The 23,505-nt window shown below is 44.7% G+C and overlaps 1 protein-coding gene across 8 annotated transcripts in view; it reads left to right on the top strand.

Annotated features, from left to right (window-relative positions):
• The window catches only part of LOC106562138 (SH2 domain-containing adapter protein F), a 114,718-nt gene that overhangs the window by 15,184 nt on the left and 76,029 nt on the right, over positions 1 to 23,505 (top strand). For all 8 annotated transcript variants that reach the window (XM_014126783.2, XM_014126778.2, XM_014126781.2 and 5 more), the window contains exon 2: positions 6,360 to 6,501. In XM_014126783.2, coding sequence (XP_013982258.1) covers positions 6,360 to 6,501 — 142 coding nt within the window. The remainder of the gene's footprint in view (positions 1 to 6,359; positions 6,502 to 23,505) is intronic.

The following is a 23,505-nucleotide window of genomic DNA, read 5'->3' as shown; positions in this document are numbered from 1 at the left end:
GCGATATGCAACTTTTCAGGGAAGTCGGGAACCAATACACACAGTCCGTTAGGAAAACAAACGCTAGCCTTTTCAAACAGAAATGTGCATCCTGCAGCACTAATTCCCAAAAGTTATGGGATATTTGTAAAGTCCATGGAGAATAAGATTACCTCCTCCCAGCTGCCTACTGCACTGAGACTAGGAAACGCTGTCACCACTAATAAATCCACGATAATCGAGAATTTCAATAAGTATTTCTCAACAGCTGGCCATGCTTTGCACCTGGCTACCCCAACCCCGGCCAACAACTCTCTACCCCCCACAGCAACTGGCCCAAGCTCGCCCGCTTCTCCTTCACCCAAATCCAGATGTTTTGAAAGGGCTGCAAAGTCTGGATCACTACAAATCAGCCGGGCTAGACAATCTGTACCCTCTCTTCCTAAAATTATCGGCCGAAATTGTTGCAACCCCTATTACTAGTCTGTTCAACCTCTCTTTGGTATCGTCTGAGATTCCTAAAGATTGGAAAGTGGCTGCGGTCATCCCCCTCTTCAAAGGGGGAGACACTCTAGACCCAAACTGTTACAGACCTATATCCATCCTGCCCTGCCTTTCTAAAGTCTTCGAAAGCCAAGTGAACAAACAGATCACCGACTGTTTCGAATTCGACCGTACCTTCTCCGCTATAAAATCTGGTTTCCGAGCTGGTCATGGGTGCACCTCAGCCACGCTCAAGGTCCTAAATGATATCATAACCGCCATCGATAAAAGACCGTACTGTGCAGCCGTCTTCATCGACCTGGCCAAGACTTTCGACTCTGTCAATCACCGTATTCTTATCGGCAGACTCAACAGCCTTGGTTTCTCTAATGACTGCCTCGCCTGGTTCACTAACTACTTCTCAGATAGAGTTCAGTGTGTCAAATCGGAGGGCCTGCTGTCCGGACCTCTGGCAGTCTCTATGGGGGTGCCACAGGGTTCAATTCTCGGGCCGACTCTTTTCTCTGTATATATCAATGATGTTGCTCTTGCTGCGGGAGATTCTTTGATCCATCTCGACGCAGACAACACCGTTCTGTATACATCTGGCCCTTCTTTGGAGACTGTGTTAACAAACCTCCAAATGAGCTTCAACGCCATACAACACTCCTTCTGTGTCCTCCAACTGCTCTTAAATGCTAGTAAAACAAAATGCATGCTCTTCAACCGATTGCTGTCTGCACCCGCCCGCCTGACTAGCATCACTACTCTGCATGGTTCTGACTTAGAATATGTGTACAACTTCAAATACCTGGGTGTCTGGCTAGACTGTAAACTCTCCTTCCAGACTCACATTAAGCATCTCCAATCCAAAGTTAAATCTAGAATCGTCTTCCTATTTCACAACAAAGCCTCCTTCACTCATGCTGCCAAACATACCCTCGTAAAAACTGACTATCCTACCGATCCTTGACTTCGGCGATGTCATTTACAAAATAGCCTCCAACACTCTACTCAGCAAATTGGATGCAGTCTATCACAGTGCCATCCATTTTGTCACCAAAGCCCCATATACTACCCACCACTGCGACCTGTATGCTCTCGTTGGATGGTCCTCGCTACATATTAGTCACCAAACCCACTGGCTTAATGGCATCTATAAGTCTTTGCTAGGTAAAGCTCCACCTTATCTCAGCTCAATGGTCACCATAGCATCACCCACCTGTAGCACGTGCTCCAGCAGGTATATTTCACTGGTCATCCCCAAAGTCAACACCTGCTTTTGCCGCCTGTCCTTCCAGTTCTCTGCTGCCAATGACTGGAACGAATTTCAAAAATCACTGAAGGTGGAGACTTATATCTCCCTCACTAACTTGAAGCGTCAGCTGTCAGAGCAGCTTACTAGTCGCTGCAGCTGTACACAGCCCATCTGTAAATAGCCCATCCAACCAACTACCTACCTCATCCCCATATTTGTTTTTGTTTTTCTGCTCATTTGCACACCAGTATTTCTACATGCACATCCTCATCTGCGCATATCTCACTCCAGTGTAAATTGCTAAATTGTAATTACTTTGCCACTATTGGAAAATGTATTGCCTTACCTCCTTACTTCATTTGCACACACTGTATACAGATTGTTCTATTGTGTTATTGACTGTACTTTTGTTTTTCCCATGTGTAACTCTGTGTTGTTTTTGTCGCACTGCTTTGCTTTATCTTGGCCAGGTCGCAGTTGTAAATGAGAACTTGCTCTCAACTGGCCTACCTGGTTAAATAAATAAATAAATACATAAATAAATAATGGAGGACTGCAGCCCAATTGAATTGTAATCTCAGAAGCTCTCTCTCTGCTAACTGTGTGGAATGCCAAGTGGCAGGTGCCTGTTACACTCTCTCTCCTAAGATAATGCTCTCACTAGGCTCACACTGATTCGAAAGAGATTTCATTCCTTGAGAGCTGCAATGTATTTTAAGCAGTGTGGGGCTATTTCTCCTACTATGGCTGACTGGCTATCTAAGCAGCTGCAGGTGTAAGACCTGGTGAACCTGGTAGCTCAGCACGACACCAGGCTGGGAGTCATTAAGTATGTTCTGTCTGTGCTGCTGCAGTGTAGTGATATGTCCTGACTGCTTCCAGGGGGGGGCGAGATGTCATAAGTCTACAGGGTTGCTTTGTTAGGCTACTCACAGCTTACATCTCTGCTTAGAAAAGCTCACATACAGTATAGCACTCTATATAGAAGCACTGCAGTATTGCACTCACTGTGGGTGAATTTGACTTTCATGTGGTGGCTTGGCTGTGGTCCTGACATAGCCTGACATGCCAGCAGACAGATGGTGGGTCCGCAGGCAAGCAGGCCGCCAGGGAGGGTTGGAAGCGGGCGGGCTGGCAGAAAGGCAGGCAGGGAAACTGGTAGGCAGGGAGGCCCCGGGAAGGCAGGTAGGGAAGCAGGCAGGCAGGCAGGCAGGCAGAGCCTCGTCTCTGATGGTCCCCTCTCTCCATGTTCCCTTTTCCTCCAGCTGGGAAGCATTAGTGCAGTGTGGCGGGACCGTTACAGAGAAGGGGTAACTCCCAAAAACACTCAGACTAATTGAACCCCTCCTCCCAAATACTTTTTAGATGTGGCCCAAGGCAGGGGAGTCAACACCCACGTAGTGTGGTAACTGCCAACTTTTACTTTCATTTGCACTGAGTTGTTTGCTTATTTCCCCTAAATACATTTTTACTGAATAATGGATATGGAACTGTAAGATTGATGTGGAGAAATGTCAAATGGAATGTAGTTTGCCCATTCCATTGCTTGTTTTCTACGTTTTTTTTTAAGGCTGTTTCTTGGCATCTTAGGCAGAGAAATCGTTGTCGACACACAAATTAAAATCTCTGGAGAATTTTTTTTTTCTTCTAAAATATGAAAATCTGGTGGGGTAGCTAGTACTAAGTGATAAGGAGAGGTGGCGGGAGGCAGGACACTGCCATCCAGAACCAGCCTCAGTATCATCCTCCGCTTCAGGCTCCAGAGGACAAGCACAATGGCTCTCCTCTCTCCCTCAGCAGCAGCAACATTACCACGTGCTAAAAAGAGCTTTCATCGGCTGACTGTGGCAAATGATTGAGCGAACAAGACCAGTCACAGGGCTAAATATACAGTATGTCTGGCTTGATTGCAATGTTCTTTTCCACTTTGTTTAATACATAAATCTTTTTTGGTCCCTGCTGTTTGATGACAGGACCACACAATCCAATATAATGTTTGTGGGCACGGCGGCCATCCGTCGTTAAGCTAGCTACAGCTTTGTGGCAGTACACTAACAAGGGAAAGGTGTAGAATGAGGATGTAGAGTAGAACTGTCCTACTGACAGTTATCGTGCCCTCTCCGAGGAGGGCACTGACTTGAGTCGTTGAATATCTACTTTCATATACACCAAGATATAGTAAGTATGGGGTTGAAGGCATGCCAGTCATAAGGCACAGTTTCCCTTAATTACTAAACCAGGCTTTCTCTGCTGGGTTTACCACGTGGACAAACAGACGGCTCCTGGCATACACTGCTGCCTACACTGCTGCCTGCCCTACAGAGGCAGCTTAACGCACTGAGGCTCTCTCTCTTGCTCTCTCCCACATGGAATGTGTTCAGTCAGACTGGGTTGCCAGTCCTCTGGGCTGGCTGTAAGTACACTCTCCCCTGTTTTGGTCAGGATTACTTAGTATCTGGTTTGGGCTGTGCTACTGTATCCATACGGACACAGACCGAAGGTGGTATATAGTGTGAAGTGGATAAAGATACTCCATGTGACGGAAACATGCCATTTGTAACCGTTGAATACTTCAGTGTCAGGGACAGGAACATCTGTAACCTGACTGGCTGAATTGATTTAAAGTTGTGCGTGAGATGCATTATATTTGTGGTAGAAAAACAAGCCAAATGAGTGTTTGCATTGGATGCATTTCCTCTTTTAATATCACAGAAGAAAAACAGAGGAGGAACCCATAATTACGCTGTGGCAAACTAGTCCTAGTTATGTTATGTCCTGAAAACAGATGGAAAAGCAGGAGGCGGGCCATCGGTGTATAACACACTGTAGCTAGTATGAAGCACATTTTAAGGGTATTTTTTTAAACCTGCCTGGGGACTAATCTACCGATTTGTGTAGGTGATCTGTTAGAGCATATGCCGCCTACCTCCTATAAATCATCCGCTCCTCTTACCCTACGCAGCATTGCATCATCCAAGGTGAACTTTCACTCTTTAATGCTTTGCACTTTGAAAGGTTTCAGTTTTGTTTATCGTATCTTATCTTGTTCAGTAAAATCAAAACTGGATCAGAAGGGGAAGAACGGTGCTTTCCCAGGTGTTGTCAACCCCTGGAGTTGGGGAAATGCTTTAGAAATGGATTGTATTGTACTGGATTCCTCAATTCCCCTTAAAGTCCCCACCTGCGAGGCTTGGCAGGTGTCTTCCCCTGTGGGCTGTATTCCTGAGAAGGGTGTGGAGGAAGGGCTGTGGTTATGTTTAAGGACAGTTGGTTGGTTGGCGGTACAGTCATGGCATGCGTTAGCCTAGTTTACCCTAGGATTGCCCAGCTCTGTCCACTAGATGACTGAAGAGCTTATTTAGAGTGAAAATCAACCCCTTCCTGCTAATGTATGACTCATGGGGTGTAGTGCCAATCGACTCCTTTCCTGTGTGTGCGTGTGTGTGCTTGACTGCGTGTGTGTGATTGTCTGTGCATATGTGTCCTGTGTGTGCTTGTCAATGTACAGTATGCTTGTCTGCACATTTTGTGTGTGTGTGTGTGTGTGTGTGTGTGTGTGTGTGTGTGTGTGTGTGTGTGTGTGTGTGTGTGTGTGTGTGTGTGTGTGTGTGTGTGTGTGTGTGTGTGTGTGTGTGTGTGTGTGTGTTGACTTAGTCAGGGTAGGTCTCAATTGAGTTGTTTCTCAGTTTTTGGACCCAGCACCCCCCACTCCTCCAGTCCGTCTGTCTGCCCGCTGGGTGAACAGATTGGCACCACTATTGATTCTGAAGAGTCCCAATTGAAGATAGCCCATGCATGTTCACCTCCTGGTACTGGTAGTATCCAGTCCAACACCCCTCTGGTCCAAACCCCCTTTGGTCAGCCTCTCTCTTTGGACTCCCTGTCCAACATGGCAGATGGGAGAGAACTTGAAATATTTACTTTGTTATCTGGAAGAGAATTCTGTATGTAAAGGGGAGAAGTTTTCTTGGGCCTCAGGAAATTGCTCTGGCCAGAGATGCTGAAACTGTGTGTGGACAGTCATTTTGATACCCTAAGAGTTGGCTGTATTTCTGGGGCTCAGGACAGGATGTCCACTTAATTGCCAGCTTCTGCAAGACATTCTTAGTAAAGAGAGCAAGACTGCAATTAGCCATGGCTCGCAGCCAAATCCCTGTACATCTGCAGAATTGTTTCTCTTTAAGACAGTTTACCAGTTGCGGGCTGTCCTCTTTTTCTCCCCGCTCTTTGAAAAGCCGGCACTGTCAGAGTGCCACGGTATAATTAGACATAGAAGGGAGCACTAAGTCTAAAGAGGAGATGGTGGAACTGAGACACACGGAGGAAGAGACTGTTATTTATGTCTCTCTCTCTCTTAATCTTCTGTCTGGGTGTTGTGACGTGTGGAGATCACATGTTCCTGCAGAGCCCAGACGGGTACTACCACTAATACGGTCACCTCCACTCCTCTCCTAAGGTTCCAGTTACATTGCAGAGGCAGGAGACGAGGAGAAAATGTAACTCCCTGGGCTCCGGAATGTGTTGTGGTTTTAAACAGAGCAGTTAAATGTATTCTAATCTTTTCTCACCTACTCTCATTCCCTCCCTCCCTCCCTCCCTCCCTCCCTCCCTCCCTCCCTCCCTCCCTCTCTCTCTCCAGCTCATTATCCTGGATGATTATGCAGACCCGTTTGATGCGGAGCAGGACGGGGGGACCCAGGCCACCACTGAGAAGGTGACCCAGACCAGCACAGAGAACGATGGCTACATGGAGCCCTATGAGGCCCAGAAGATGATGGCAGGTAGATCAGTACTCTGTTCTCCCCTGGGCTCTTCAAATCTCGGCACATTACATTTGACATTTTAGTCATTTAGCAGACGCTCTTGTCCAGAGTGAGTAGTGAGTGCATACAATTTCATCAGTTATCAGTTGCCACCTTCATTCGTCTTTCCAGACGTTTGGGAGATGGGACTCGTGTATCCCCCTAGTCAGCCGTTGAGGACTTGTGGCTTTGTAATTGGAGCGACTGCCTGGCCGCCAGAGAGCCCAGTCCTACCCTAAATGTTCCCGTAACCCTGGGTGGGGGCCCTGACCGGGTGCTGTCAGCCAGAGCCAGCTGAGCCCGAGGGCAGAGGCGTCACACTCTGAGGTAACATGCAAGGCAGAGCAGAGCAAAGTTAAGAAAATCTAAGCAGTGCAAAGCAATGCTACCCGCTACCTCTTACTAACTCACATCTCTGGTTGGGTTTAGTGTGGTGTTTAATATGACTACTACCAGACCGTATTTGTTGGTCAACTGTCTGGTGTCTTGGATTAGCCTTCCATTCAACCTCAGCCTCTCTGTGGAATTACATGTTACATGTCTAGTAATGCATCTTAGTCTTCATCATGTCTGCATATGGAAGCTGCTTCTTTGTTGACAATTAATTAGCATGTCACTTGACCATATGTCACTTGACCTTGTGTTTGTTGGCTTGCCACTAATTAACTTGGTCAGATGGCCACGTGGCATGCTACATGACGGATGCGGTAGACCACAAAATGATTCTGTGGAGAGCTGGGTATCAGAAATAGAATTGAAAGCAGTTGTTTTGCTCTTAAATAGACAGAGAATACATTCTACTAGCAGATAGGTAATGTGAAAACAACCTCCACAGTAAATACATCTTCAGGAAAGACAGGCCTTTAGATGTATTTTTTGTTGTTGAACTAGTCATGTTCGGTGACAACCGTGCTGCTCTGAAGGAAGACATGGATTTGAGACCACAATAGCTCTGCTAACGCTAGGATTCAGCAAAAACCCTACTCACCACAACTTTGTCAAAATGAACATGATTATGCAGTGTGCGAAGACAGAACAACGTCAACAAAGAATGAAGAAAACAAGCACAGAATTCCAAGATATTTAAAGGAGAATCTTGCGGTTAGCATATTCCCTCACTGAACATTCCGGAGCTTTGGACCAGTCACCAAGCGGTCTGTTCCATTAGGGATGTCAAGGCTCAGAAGACGAGGCGTTTTTATAAGAGATTAGAAGGTCCTGACCTCTCTCATGTTGGGCTCCGTCTTCCTCCCTGTCCCCTCACCCGCCCTCTCTCCCCAGTCTAATGGCAGAACCACTTTACTGTGGCCATCCCTCCTCTCTTCTGCTCCATACCTTGACGACAAGCTAGGACTTAATGGCCCTCCTGACACCCTTTCGTCTTCATCAGTTTCACTGGTTTGACCTTCAACCCTGACTTTTTCTCACTGCTGAATAGTAAGGTTTAATGTGACCAGAGACTTCTGGCTTATGGTCTTTCCTACCCATGTGGATGAAGCTTAGAGGGCCGTAATGAAACAGGGTCATAACCCTGCCAGGCTTCTGCTGTAAAGCCCTTTTTTTTGTTGCATTTGAATTGGAAACCTTTTATTGCCAATCAACAATGTTGATAGGAATGTGGATTGCGAGCAATCAGAGTAATCAAGCAATCACATTGTAAGACATAATAACACAACACAAATAAACTTTACATCAGTAAATATCTGTATGAATGTCCTCGGTGTGTAACTCATGTCTGTGTACGTCATCAGATCTGCATCAGATTGGAGATCCTTTTGACATACATTTACATTTTCTCACTCAGCAGAAGATATCCGCCACGATTAATAAAGCTCCCTGTCTGTAAGGATCATACAGTTTTACTGACGGCCATGTCTATTTCTGCTGTGTTCAGGGACTGTGGCGTATTCCTTGTAGTTTATTCTATTGATTGCCAGTTCTAGTTTTGCTCTTGTTTTGACTGAGCTGTCAGGGAGCATTTCAAATGGTGCTGTTTTCTGGATTTATGTTTTCTGGATTTATTCAGCCCACTTCTGCCGTCCTGTTGATAACCACAGTAAACTAGCAGAGCACTGAAAGACGGATTCATCAAGCAAGTGTCAAATAGTACACTTTGATTTACACACACACACACACACACACACACACACACACACACACACACACACACACACACACACACACACACACACACACACACACACACACACACACACACACACACACACACACACACACACACACAGGGTTACCCTGAATGGTTGAAATGGCTGTATTGGCCCCATTCCTTGTATTCTGTCTATGGACAGTGTAATTACTATGTTCCCCCTGATTGACCAATGTCCTGCCAAAGCTCTGGCACTTGCAGTGTTGAGCATATTTGGCAGGCTCGTGTCCTACAATTCTGTGGTGGGAGAGGAAGAAGGAGAGGGAGACGAGCCACTGCCCAGACCTCTGCAGTATGGCAGTGGAGGGATTTACTGGAGTGAAGCCTGGTCAGAAATTCTCCCCTCCCTCCCTCCCTCCCTCCCTCCCTCCCTCCTGGTCCAGGCTGAAATAGGTTTTTCCCCGGCAGTGTTACCCTCTGCATTGTTAACAGCAGAGCCTGACTTTCTCTCTGTCGTCTCAGTCCACTGGTACTGGACCTCACTGATGTGCATCGACTGGCTGTAACTCAAATCAACAACTCTCCTAGATCTCCCTTTTATGGTTTTCCAACAGAGCACGTTTTTAATTCACACCGACCACATTTATATAGACTGTTGAAGAGCATTGGGCTTACCGCTACATAAAAGCGACTGTAATGTTTAAACCTTCAGAGGTGTGTGAATCGTAGTTTCATATAAAATGTGTATCTAATTAATTAGAGGCACTGGATCATTGATAAATCAGACTGGTTTCTAATAATATTGGTTTATTGCTTCCCCCCTCTCTCTGCTTGTCGACTCTAGCCTTTCTGCAGTCTCAGGTTTCTCCATAGATTGAATTTGTCTTTACCACTCAAACCTGGAGTCTCTTCACGCACGAGACTCACAGCCACACAGACTCACAGGAACAAACTTATACAGTATTACAGTTTATTAATACAACTTGAAATACAGTTTATTAATTCAATTTGAAAATGACAGTTTTGACACTCCATTACTACAAATGGAGAAAGAGACCATAAACAATACGGTAAGTGAAATCGACAGTGCATGTTTAAGCACAATTAATTAGCATTATTAATTTGTGTAACTAAGCACCAGCACTGATGTCTTTGTTAATGACGTCCTGTCCGAGAGCAGTTGAGTTTAACTTTAGTTGGGTTTGAAGTCTTAGTTACGTCTAGGCCGATTTCTCACAGGACCAGAAATGCACTTCGCTGCATGGTGCATCATGCCAGCTTTTTTCTACAGGAGAAGGACGTGGCCATTGTTCAGCGCAGTCCTCGTCCCGTCCTAGATGACTATTAGGCTGTCGACTTGCCCAGTACCCAGTGGTAAGCGGTGTGCCATCCACCCAATTCCAGATCCTCTCTTCATCTCTGTCCGTCAGACCAATCCAGACTTCCCAGAATCCGTTGACAAATACCTGTTCCTCTCTGCTGTTTTATGACCACCAGGTCAGCTCACAGTCCTGTCTGCTCTCCACCCAGTTTCTCTTCTCAGTAGAGATGTAGTACAAACTGGATTTAAAACACCTCCATCCCAGGCTTGTTCAACTCCAGGACAGGGAGCTCTGTCTGAAGACCATCTCTCTCAACCTGTAACTGGTCTTTTACTTTGGTCATGTTGATGTAGCTAGTCTCTAACGAGTCTCTGTAGAGGAGACGCAGGGTGATAGTGAGAGTAGCTTGTAGGATACTGTAACGCCCTGGCCATAGAGAGGGTTTTTTGTTCTCTATTTTTGGTTAGGCCAGGGTGTGACATGGGTGGGCGTTCTAGGTTTCTTTTTCTATGTTGGTGGTTTTCTTTGTTTCGGCCGTGTATGGCTCTCAATCAGGAACAGGTGTAGATCGTTGTTGCTGATTGAGAGTCATACATAAGCAGCCTGTTTTTCCTTTGGGGTTTGTGGGTGAATGTTTTCTGTTTAGTTTGTTCCTGACAGAACTGTTGCTGGTCGTTTTTTGGTTCTTTTTGTATAGTGTTCATTCGGTTATTAAAATCTTGTAAGATGAACACATCCTCCGCTGCACCTTGGTCTCATTTGAACGACGGCCATTACAGATACACATCAACCCAAGACACAAAGCAGCCAGTCTGTACAGTCGTCTTCTCCCTGGGGTGGTAGACACCACTTGGTTGTTTTCTGCAGTTCTGGTCTTCATGTGTACATCCATTCTCATCCATTCAGAACGGCTTTCGTATGCCTCATTAAGTTCACCATCAGATTCATAATTTCCTGCACTGACAAACTCTGCCTTCTCCAACTATGCCTGTTAGTCTTCTTCTCTTTGAGATACTAGTGTGTGTTTGTTATGGCGTGTTTGCCCAGCACTAGACCGTTCTGAATGTTCTTTTTCGATTCCTTCTTATAACCACGAGGACAGGAAACTGTCGCACCAGGAAGACCATTGCGGCCATGAGCGTGTAGTGGTTTGAATGTTTCCATGCCACCTCTGATGCTAGCTTGTGCCCTGGTTTCTGTGCTCAGTGTGTCTGCGGAAACATACTTTAATAACTCTAAGCCCTTTACATTGTATTGCTAACTTAACTCTGCTTTCATTTCAACTTTGTCTTCTATATTTTAAAAGCCTGTACTTTTGCTGCAGGATAAGTAGTTTTAACCTCTATTGTCTTCAACAGACGGCGGGACAAAAAGTTTTGTTCATTTAATGGCCTCGTGAGTTGTTTATTGTTTGGCATTTAGGAATCAGATTGATAATTGCGTAGCACTAAACACTGAGCAAAGACATTTGTTGTTTGCCTCAAGTGGTTGTTTGTTATAACCACTGTAGGAGTGAGCGTACATTATTACAGTCCTTGTTTTCGTAGATTGTCTTTAGTTTGTGATTTCATGGGTTTTGGGTAAAATGGTGATGACTAATTCTGAAGTGGGCTAATAAGAAATATCTGTTTGCTGGATTTGTAATGCCATAGTCCTTATGTTTGACTTGTGCGACACACACACGGTGTGAAATGTATGATGTGTGGCCTAAGTGTAATTCAGCCCTCTCCATGGAGTCTCCCCATCTGATTTATGAACCTGCTGGAGGTGCTTGTCATGACTTACTAACCTGTAAAGTCTGATCCATAATCCTCTCTGTTTTTACTGGCTTGGCTTACAGCAGGGCCTGCGGAAGTCTGCAGAGATACTGTGTATCACGTGTGTGTGTGCGTGTGCTTGTGTGTGTGTGCTCGTGTGTGAGTGTATGGGCAAGCCGTGCAGCAGACCCCACAGTCCCACGCATGTGCGCACACACGTTCTAAGCTATCAGCTGGGCCATTCTTCACGTGCACCACCACCAGCTAATTACAGATAGGGCTGGCGGAAGACGGAATAATCATATTTTTTGCGGATTCTCTTTTCCTTTCCTTTCCTCTCTCCTTTCCTCTCTGTTATATTGTTGTATTTGTTGAGACTTGCAGTCAGGGCCATACAGACAGAGAGAGCTGAGTCTATACTGCAGGGCTCTACTCTTCAGGCCATTTCTCAACGACTTCAGTAATAGACGTGACACTCCCTGAGTGTGTGGGCACACACACACACACACACACACACACACACACACACACACACACACACACACACACACACACACACACACACACACACACACACACACACAGGGGCCCATCCTTCCCAGCCCAATCCGCCAGCCATATGAGATTTTTCCCACAGTGTGTGGGAGGCGTTGTGCAAACAACCGGCATGACTGGGCTGTGATGAGCAAACACAGGCAGCCGTGTCCAGTACCCACCACCCTGAACCCTGGGCTGCTACAGTGCCAAGCCACATCACCTCAGGTGAGGGGAAAACAAGGCCCTGGGCCTAAGGACCATGACTGAACTGTTCCCGCAGGTGTGAAATAGTCTCTGTTGTGAATTTACGACACACTGTGACAACCAAAGCAGCCTCACTGTACAGTGTGTCTTTCCGGATAATTTCATCCTCACTTCCCAGTCATACCCTCCCAGTTATCTAGTGGACATTAACCCATGAGTAAAGCAGAAACCTTGGCTTTTTCCACCATCCTAGCTGACTCATGGGAGAAGAACCCCAGTACCTGCTTTCACCTACTGCTCATAAAGCTCCAACTGGAACATGCTCAAATCACTCACTCAGTGCTGCTGGGAAAAGTTTCCTAATGCTGGCACTAAAGCGTCCCATGCCAACCAGATGTGTTGTGGTTCCTACTGTGGGATATTAATCCATTTACTCACACACACACACACACACACACACACACACACACACACACACACACACACACACACACACACACACACACACACACACACACACACACACACACACACACACACACACACACAATGGTGTGGCTCACTACTACCCACTCAGCTCTATGGAGGAGGAGTGCACTGTTTTACAGCCAGAGATATTGCTGGCATGGCTATATAACAGAATGGGATACCTGCACATTGCTGGGTGTTTCCCCACAGTACATCCCTACCTGTGGCTTTATTTATTGGGCCACTTACAGGGGAGAGAAAGGAAGAGTGCTATGCAGAGTGGTTTCCAATAGCTTTTTCATATGGGGGAAACTGACTCAGGGTTATGAGAGCCAGGCTAGTACATGTGTCTGCACATTTCTTGGCCGGTAAGCTGGTTTTGCTCCGAGCTGAAACTTGAGGTATATCCTGGACATGTACAGACAGTGCTAAACTCTTGAAAGGGGGATTTTCTCAGCTTTGCACTATGATGTGTTCTGATTGTATGGAAATGGGGATTTGAGCTTATCCTTGTTTTCTGATGTCATGGTGTTTATTTTGACATTATCCTCTCCTCCAGAGTTTGACATTGCTGTCTTTTTTGATGGGTGTCATGCAAAATGTTGAGAGCTTGTCAGGATAATTGTCTTGCCGGTACAGAGGCCCTGGTACTTAAAGTACACAGCTGTCACAAATACAATGCTTTCTTTCTTCCTGGTTTCAGACTAGACTTGTAGTGTAGAAAGGGTTAATGCTGCTGTGTCTGTGTAGTCCACCGTTCTGTGGCCTTGGTGCTGAGGGGTAATTTAGTAAGGCCAGGGAACAGGAAGCGTAGGAGGCGGGAGGTGGGGGGCAGAGCGGCATCCAGGCAGAAGGACTGACGACTTATTGATGAGATGAGAGGTCTCGCGCTGGCAGGCAAGCCGTTAACCCCCCAGCACCACCCACTCACTTACTGTCGCTGGCTCAATGTGCTGTTCTATGATTTTATACACGGCCGTTCACTCATTTAATATCCACCATGGCATTTACGTTGAATCCTGATGCCATAGTTGGAGAGATGAAATTATAGTGGTAGTCTCTTGGTAATGAAGGGTGTAGGTTTCCATCTGGTTCTGTGGATTAGATCCTGATTCATTTTTATACATAAGCAACTTGAGCCGATGATCACTCCTTCAACAGCGACATCTTGGATTTCCACAAGCTCCATCTACACCTGCATGTGTTCAAAAGGCAAGTCCTGTAACGTTTCCTAGAGTGGATCTGTTGGTTTGGACTAGGGCTGTGAATCATTACATTTTGTCAGCCGGTGATTGTCAAGAAAATTACTGCTGGTCTCATGGTAATTGATCGTTAATTAACATTAACACGTTTAGCATCTCCTGGCTTCCACGCATAGCCTGCAAGCCACTAATGCAGATCTTTGGAACATGTTTATTTTAAGAAGTCTAATAAAGCCATGTAATATAGCCTACACCATCACAATAAATCCACTATTTATTTTAGACAGGTCTAAAGAAACATGATATGAAGAAAATGTAGTCTATTTCAGAAGAACAGAATAGTATACTCTGAGTTGTCCTTATGTTAGGCCCTGATCTGGCTATGCCATATGGCTGTGGGCTACACAAGTTCATTTAGCAGATAAGATTTTGCTTAGAATTCCGTGGCATTATTTTATAGTATGAAGAATACAATTGGACATAGCTGAATCAACATAGAAAGGATAATTTCTCCAAATGATTTATGAGGGAGTGCGCACGTGCGGCTATTCTATGTTGAGCAGTTAACAATGAAACAGTTGTGATACAAACGTTGGGCTATATATTTAGATTTTTAATACATTCTAATGCTGCATGATGAGACTTTAATGATTTGAAAAAAGTAACATAAGGCATGAGCTCTGCTTTGTTTAATGTGCAGGCTGCACACACTTCATCAGTCTCTCATTCATAATTTGACCAACACTTGATGCCTTGAATTTCCTGTAATGCCCCCTAAAAAAAATCCATGCCTTCTGCGGCCAGTGGCCATTGTGCCCTTGGGCTGAATATAATAATTATAATTGCCTTATTCCGGCTGCTAATGGCCTTGCTCCGAAGCACCTCTTACTTTCGTGGCTCTCTCAGATATCTCCATTCTTATTCGCCAATGCCTGTCACGTGATCGGGTCCTTCTCACCAGCGTCTCAGCTCCGAAGTAGGCTACAAGTGAAGACAGACACATCGGGGACCAACGGCGCACGTCCTTGTTATAGAATTCATATTGATGATGTTAGAAGAACTAGGCCTAACGAACAGCAAAGTACTTGCCTATGTCATTCTACTATCCCCCATAATACAAACATGTACCTATTCTATTGGTCAACTTGTCCTTCTGTGTGAAATTAATTATTTCAAACATAGTCTGGGACAGTTGTGGGAAGCGATAGAGCCCAAATTAATGCAACCACCACCTTTTAAAAGCAATGAGGCCGATGCAACAGATCAGAATGTTTAGCTTAAATGTTGATAAACTATTAGGCTATTTCTTCACATTATATGGGCAGCAATGTGCACACGGCAGTAGACTATAAGCGCAAATGTTCTGAAATGTAATCAATTAGCGGGAAAACACCATTCTCAAAAGTGATCTCAAGTGCGATTATGCACGTAATGCTTTATTATTAAGGTGCATTTCTATGGTGAAAAGTATCTTCCCCAAACTTGAAACTCACGCGCAGCCTACGTATGCCAGTTAGGATCTACACTGGTTGTAAAGCGGATTAATGTGCTTAATTTTAAGAAGTTATTTGGCTACTTTAGTTGTTAAACACATCTTATAAAAACATTTAAAAAAAAACAAATAGGCCTATTGGCTAGGCTACATGAGGTGTGCAACTATGATTTGAAAAAGTAAAATAAATACATGTCAATACACTTAAATAGTGAACTTCAGGCTTTTCCCGTGGTTAATTTTCATGTCAGACAAGTAGGCTATACTCCTGTTGTAAATAGAAGCAATGTGCTTAATATTAGGAAATTTGAGAAATAAATATAGTAGGTCTAGCCTATAGAAAGCCCCTTTTTTAAGAGGCCATCAAAACTCACGCAATTGCATAGCCGAAAGAAATGTTGCGCAACATGAGCTCATGGGCTCTCGTGAAGTCTTTGATTTGATCTTTGATTACATTTGCATTGATGTTAGAGGGACAATAGAGTTCTGAGTACCAGGCAGTGAGCAAGTTTGGTAGGCTACTAATGACCATCAGCATCAGAGCTTGAAGAAGCCTAGTTACCGTGACGAAATGGCCACCTGGATTTGACTGTGGTCATGACTCGTGACCTCTAGTGTGGTGGTAATACGGTCGCCGTAACAGCCCTAGTTTGGGCTACTGTGTCTAGTTTCACTAACTGCTGGGGAGAGGTAAGCTACATCTGACTACTGCAGGCCATGCTTTACCACTCCTACCAGAGCCATGCTTTACCACTCCTACCAGAGCCATGCTTTACCACTCCTACCAGAGCCATGCTTTACCACTCCTACCAGAGCCATGCTTTACCACTCCTACCAGAGCCATGCCCCCTCACCAGCCTAGCACCATGTGGCCTCTCTACCACAGCCCCAAACCACAGAGGGCTGGTTACATGCTCTACCTTCCCCATTCATCCTCTCTCCTCCTCCCCTTCACTCCGTGTCCATCGGGCGTAAAAGCAGCCTCTCTCCCTGACTAGGTGCTGGTGACACTGTGAATTTACACTGGCCTGTTAGGACACACACACACTCACACACTGGGGCTGGCTGAGCTGTAATACCAGGATGCAAGTAGAGGAAGTGGTGGGTAGCCAACTGCCACAGTTAAATAAAGGTTACATAAAACAATTAACAAAATATATAAAAAAAGGCCCCACTGTGTTGGTGAGGCAGGCAGACTGTGCCAGGTGCCAGGGATGGATGGTTGGGTTGGCAGGCTGGGCGACCATCCGTCATGCCTGGGTGGGCAGAGACAGTGCTAGGTGGGACGGGCAGCAACTCCAGTGCAGGCTGATGGTATTTTAAGTCATTCATTTCTTCTCTAAAATGAATGGCTCCTTTAATCCCTGTCAGGGCCACTGCAGAGGAGAGGACGGCCACCGGCAGGATTTACACCCGCTATTTACGGTCTCCTCTCCTCTCTGTTAGCTCAACTGATCTGCCTGTCTGTCTGCCCTGCCTGTCTGCCTAACAGACAATGTGACTTTATTCAGTCATGCTTTAAAAGACCAAACAGTCTGAAAGAGAAGCTGCAGGTCATTTGATGTGTCAAGTATCAATTTCCCCATTCTGTCATACTGACGGGCCCACAGTCATCGCAGTCTGATAGTTTAACTTGATGGGGCGGTTTGCTCAGATCTGGCAGGCTGAGCTGCTGAGTGAAGGAGCTGGTTTGTCCTGGTTGGTTTGAATGGAATGTTGTGTTTCTGCGGTGGTGGTGGTCGAGCTGCATATCCACACAGGAAAACTGGACTGTTGGCACTCTGGTGTGAGAGCAAACTCTATTAGGTGTGACTGTGTGGAGAGGGCTAGAGAGCGCTACAGCTGTCGAGGACCATGAGGGAGGGAGGGACGGACAGACGGTCGGACGGAGGTAATGCAGAACCGTGTTCTCTCCCAGACATCTGAGAGTATGCTGGGCTCTCTGCCAGCGTTATGGCAGAACTACACCATTACTGCAATGTTTACTGCAGCTCAGTCTGCAATAGGCACTCTAAAAGCAAGACATAGGATCAATATCCTCCCTGGATCCATTTAATCCCAAGACGCTGCTTTTGACTATCATAACCCAAATTTGATCCCTCACTTCACCCAGAATGCCCTTTTGTTTCTTTGTGCTCTGGGGACCCCCAGTGTGTGTGATGGGCCTCGGTGGTGGAGAGTATTCTGAGTGAACTGTAGTGGAGAGGAGGAGAGTGTTCCTAAAGGAGTCTGCCTGCCTGCCTGCCTGCCTGCCTGCCTGCCTGCCTGCCTGCCTGCCTGCCTGCCTGCCTGCCTGCCTGCCTGCGTGTCTGCCTGCCTGCCTGCCTGCCTGCCTGTGCATAATGCAGCAGAGACGGCAGTCTAAGGGCCAAACACACTGAAGTTGTCATCATAACCCTGAATCATCTCTCTAACTCCTTATCCTCTCCCTCGCTCTCTCAATCCCTCTCTATCCTTCTCCTCTTTCCCTCTCTCTCCCCAAATTCATTTTTCTCTATTCTTCACTCTCCATCTCTCTCCCCCAATCAATCTTTCTCTATAACTCCTTCTCTCGCCCTCTCCCCCAATCCCTCTAACTCCTTTCCTCCCGCTCTCTCTTGCTCACTCTCTTCCTTTTTCTCTCTCTCTATTTCTTTCCACCCCCACCACGCTCTCTCTTCTCTCTCACAAACACACTCGCTCTGTACAGGAGCCAGAGAGTGATAGGCTTGCTGTGATAGAATGACTTCTTTATACAAGTCTTGTTGTCTTGTAAAATAACCCTAGAGGCCTTTTCTCCCTCCCAGAGCAAATGTATCTATGACATTTATTGACCTTCTCTCTGTTTGCCTCTCTGCCCTTCTCTCTCAAGGAAAACACAACTAGATTTAAACATTTACCCTTCTCTGTTCTCTATAGGCATCTCTACAATGAGCAATAACACATACGCATGCACGCACACACGCACACACACACACACACACACATTGAAACGGTTTTGACTTGAGGTTATTGTTTGCAGGGGTGCCAGGTAGGTTGTGTCTACCAGAGAAAATATTGATTTCTCCTTTTTGTTTGGAAGGGAATGTGTCCCGTCTGGTCCGTCCAGTCTACACCAATACAAAGGACTCATGTAAAAGTCAGTATGGAAATACAGTTTTCATAAACCCTTAAAACATTGGAAATAACTTCAAAACAAATGTGTTCTTTTGTGTGGGTTGTATTACCAACATAAATGATCACACACATAATAATATAAGAAACTATGAGCTCTGGTTCCTCCAGAAAAGTCCCGTACCTCGGGCCTAAACGAGTCCAGCCCGGTAAAGGAGTTCAGGGAACTGACCTTAAGTCACGCAATGTTTGTCGGTTCATAAAAGTGTAGCGTAAACCCAGTCTCAATCATACAATCAAAATATCAACTCTTTTACCACACGACCATAAAGAGTATCAAATCTCAGTAGTCTTCAACTACAACTGACCACATTAATAATCACGGTATACATCACACTAAAACAAATGAAATACCATATGCAAAATAGTTGTAGTCAATCGGTCAGTCAGACAATCCAATCCGCCACAGATCTGTGTAGTCCAAAGGAAGCAATGAGTGGGGTGTACTGGTTAAACTTGCGACAAGGCTACAAAGCACACTTTTAAATACAACAAAACAAACGGAGTAAAGAAGCTTCGGAACTGAGGGTTGAACACATCCTCATTCGCACCACCATCACAACCCCACTTTTGCGCCGCTGATGCTGGCTATTTAATAGGGAATTAAAGGGGAAGCGCCCTATTGGAAGGAGAAGCACTGAGACGGTTCAGACAAATTCAGGGGCGTCACATACACACAAATATGTAACAGTCTATTGCTGACAGTACCAGTCATTGAACATAAATGACATGCACCCATTATATGAATATGTGCGTGTCTCATTGGTCTCATATCTCTGTCCTCCTAAAGCGACTATGCTTAGCATTCTGCTAGCTAATGAATCAGCTCAGTGAAAGCCTACTTTATGAGTACAGAGGAGATCACAACCCTACTGGAGGTTTCAATGACTAGGAGCAGTTGGGCAATAGGCAGTGACTCATAGCATCATGCACAGTGTGTGTATTAGTAATTCATGGCCTTTGTCCCCTCATTGCGTATTCCATCTCAAATAATTAAACGGTGGAAAGTTTAACTGACTTCTGAAGGCTAAATGAGAACTCAGTTGAGTGTATCCTCACTGTTAGTGTGTGGGTGCTGTAGGGTTTGGTTCAGTCTCGCTCTCCTCTACCATTCCTCTCCATCTCTCTGTCCTGATTCCGCTGTGTTTTATCTTCGGAGGACACTTTTTTGTTTGTTTTTACAGCTTTTCTGCTACATATACACACATGTTACATATACAGTTGAAGTCGGACGTTTACATACACTTTAGCCAAATACATTTAAACTCAGTTTTTCACAATTCCTGACATTTAATCCTAGTAAAAACTCTGTCTTAGGTCAGTTAATATCACCACTTTATTTTAAGAATGTGAAATGTCAGAATAATAGTAGAGAGTGATTTTATTTCAGCTTTTATTTCTTTCATCACATTCCCAGTGGGTCAGAAGTTTACATACACTCAATTAGTATTTGGTAGCATTGCCTTTAAATTGTTTAACTTGAGTCAAACGTTTCGAGTAGCCTTCCACAAGCTTCCCACAATAAGTTGGGTGAATTTTGGGCCAATTCCTCCTGACATAGCTGGTGTAACTGAGTCAGGTTTGTAGGCCTCCTTGCTGGCACACGCTTTTTCAGTTTTGCCCACACATTTTCTATGGGATTGAGGTCTTGGCTTTGTGATGGCCACTCCAAAACCTTGACTTTGTTGTCCTTAAGCCATTTTGCCACAACTTTGGAAGTATGCTTGGGGTCATTGTCCATTTGGAAGACCCATTTGCGACCAAGCTTTAACTTCCTGACTGACGTCTTGAGATGATGCTTCAATACATCCACATCATTTTCCTTCCTCATGATGTTTGCTATTTTGTGAAGTGCACTAGTCCCTCCTACAGCAAAGCACCCCCACACCATGATGCTACCATCCCCGTGCTTCACGGTTGGGATGGTGTTCTTCGGCTTGCAAGCCTCCCCCTTTTTCTTCCAAACATAACGATGGTCATTATGGCCAACAGTTCTATTTTTGTTTCATCAGACCAGAGGACATTTCTCCAAAAAGTACGTACTATTGTTTGTACAGCTGAACGTTGTACCTTCAGGCGTTTAGAAATTGCTCCCAAGGATGAACCAGACTTTCTTTTGATTTTACCATGATGTCAAGCAAAGAGGTAGTTTGAAGGTAGGCCTTGAAATACATCCACAGGTACACCTCCACAGGTACACCTCCAATTTACTCAAATGATGTCAATTAGCCTATCAGAAGCTTCTAAAGCCATGACATCATTTTCTGGAATTTTCCAAGCTGTTTAAAGGCACAGTCAACTTAGTGTATGTAAACTTCTGACCCACTGGAATTGTGATACAGTGAATTATAAGTGAAATAATCTGTCTATAAGCAATTGTTGGAAAAATGACTTGACTTGGCTGATTTAATTAGGGCTGATTTCAAGTTTTCATAACAATCGGTAATCTGCATTTTTGGACACCGATCATGGCCGATTACATTGCACTCCACGAGGAGACTGAGTGGCAGGCTGACTACCTGTTATGCGAGTGCAGCAAGGAGCCAATCTTAACATAATCACTAGTTAACTACACATGGTTGATATTACCAGTTTATCTAGCTTGTCCTGCGTTGCATATAATCGATGCGGTGCCTGTTAATTTATCATTGAATCACAGCCTACTTCGCCAAACGGGTGATTTAACAAGCGCATTCGCGAAAAAAGCACTGTCGTTGCACCAATGTACCTAACCATAAACATCAACGCCTTTCTTAAAATCAATACACAAGTATATATTTTTAAACCTGCATATTTAGTTAATATTGCCTGCTAACATGAATTTCTTTTAACTAGGGAAATTGTGTCACTTCTCTTGCGTTCTGTGCAACAGAGTCTTGGTATATGCAGCAGTTTGGGCCGCCTGGCTCGTTGCGAACTGTGTGAAGACTATTTCTTCTTAACAAAGACAGCCAACTTCGCCAAACGGGGGGATAATTTAGTAAAAGCGCATTTGCGAAAAAAGCACAATCGTTGCACGAATGTACCTAACCATTAACATCAATGCCTTTCTTAAAATCAATACACAAAAGTATAGATTTTTAAACCTGCATATTTAGTTAAAATAAATTGATGTTATCAGGAAATTTTAAACTAGGGAAATTGTGCCACTTCTCTTGCGTTCATTGCACGCAGAGTCAGGGTATATGCAACAGTTTGGGCCGCCTGGCTCGTTGCGAACTAATTTTACGTAATTATGACATAACATTTGAAGGTTGTGCAATGTAACAGCAATATTTAGACTTATGGATGCCACCCGTTAGATAAAATACGGAACGGTTCCGTATTTCTCTGAAAGAATAAACGTTTTGTTTTCGAAATGATAGTTTCCAGATTTGACCATATTAATGATCTAAGGCTTGTATTTCTCTGTGTTGTTATATTATAATTAAGTCTATGATTTGATAGAGCAGTCTGACTGAGCGGTGGTAGGCAGCTGCAGGCTCATAAGCATTCATTCAAACATCACTTTACTGCGTTTGCCAGCAGCTCTTCGCAATGCTTCAAGCATTGCGCTGTTTATGACTTCAAGCCTATCAACTCCCGGGATTAGGCTGGCAATACTAAAGTACCTATTAGAACATCCAATAGTCAAAGGTATATGAAATACAAATGGTATAGAGAGAAATAGTCCTATAATAACTACAACCTAAAACTTCTTACCTGGGAATATTGAAGACTCATGTTAAAAGGAACCACCAGCTTTCATATGTTCTCATGTTCTGAGCAAGGAACTTAAACGTTAGCTTTTTTACATGGCACATATTGCACTTTTACTTTCTTCTCCAACACTTTGTTCTTGCATTATTTAAACCAAATTGAACATGTTTCATGATTTATTTGTGACTAAATTGAAATAAGTTAAAATAAAAGTGTTCATTCAGTGTATGTATGTGTATGTGTATATATATATATATATATAAAGTAAAAGTAACAAATAATTAAACAGCAGCAGTAAAATAACAAGCGAGGCTATATACAGGGGTTACCGGTACAGAGTCAATGTGCAGGGGGGTAATTGAGGTTTATTAGTCTTCTCTTTTGACCTCAACTGATTTTGTTTTAATGGTGAGTATTGTATTGAATGTCCTCTAAACGTACATTTAAACCTGTCAATCCCTGTCCACGTGAAAATGTTCTGTATAAGTTATTTGGAGGCAAATTAGATGGTCTGATCGCATTCTGTCTCCTACTAATACTTTTTCAACTTTTGATGCCAGCAAGAATGAGACCAGGAAGTAGTCAAGTAGTCATTCTCCTGTGTTTGCCGAACATCTTATCAATCAATAGCTGTGTTAGCCTGCATGCCGGGCGGTCCGGCGTGGTGAGGCGCAGGCTGCCTCGGCCTGGCTGGTGGGGCTGATCTGTAATCGCTTTCTGCATAGCGACTGTGTTAATTGTATGTGGTGTGACAGAGCGGGTCATTAGGGGACCGGAGGAGAGAGAGGGAGAGAGGGGACCAACACTCTGTCACCACTAGACCAGAACAGGGAGGGGGGAGGGGGAAAAACTGCAATAACAGAGGTGAGTGGTTATCAAGCCATGCAAACATTGTATTTGCCCATACTGTGAGCCGGTGTGTTTTTTTACATTGCTAGTATTGAGAGAAAGAAACACATGAAGGTTGGAGAGCGGGACACAGCCATGGGGAGCAGTATAAGTTATTAATGCCTCTATTAATGTAAGGATCTCCTGCTGGTTG

This window comes from Salmo salar, chromosome ssa11, assembly GCF_905237065.1.
Source record: "Salmo salar chromosome ssa11, Ssal_v3.1, whole genome shotgun sequence".
In the NCBI taxonomy this organism is placed as follows: domain Eukaryota; kingdom Metazoa; phylum Chordata; class Actinopteri; order Salmoniformes; family Salmonidae; genus Salmo; species Salmo salar.
The sequence above is the reverse complement of the archived record's forward strand: the minus strand, read 5'-3'. Positions and strand labels throughout refer to the sequence as shown.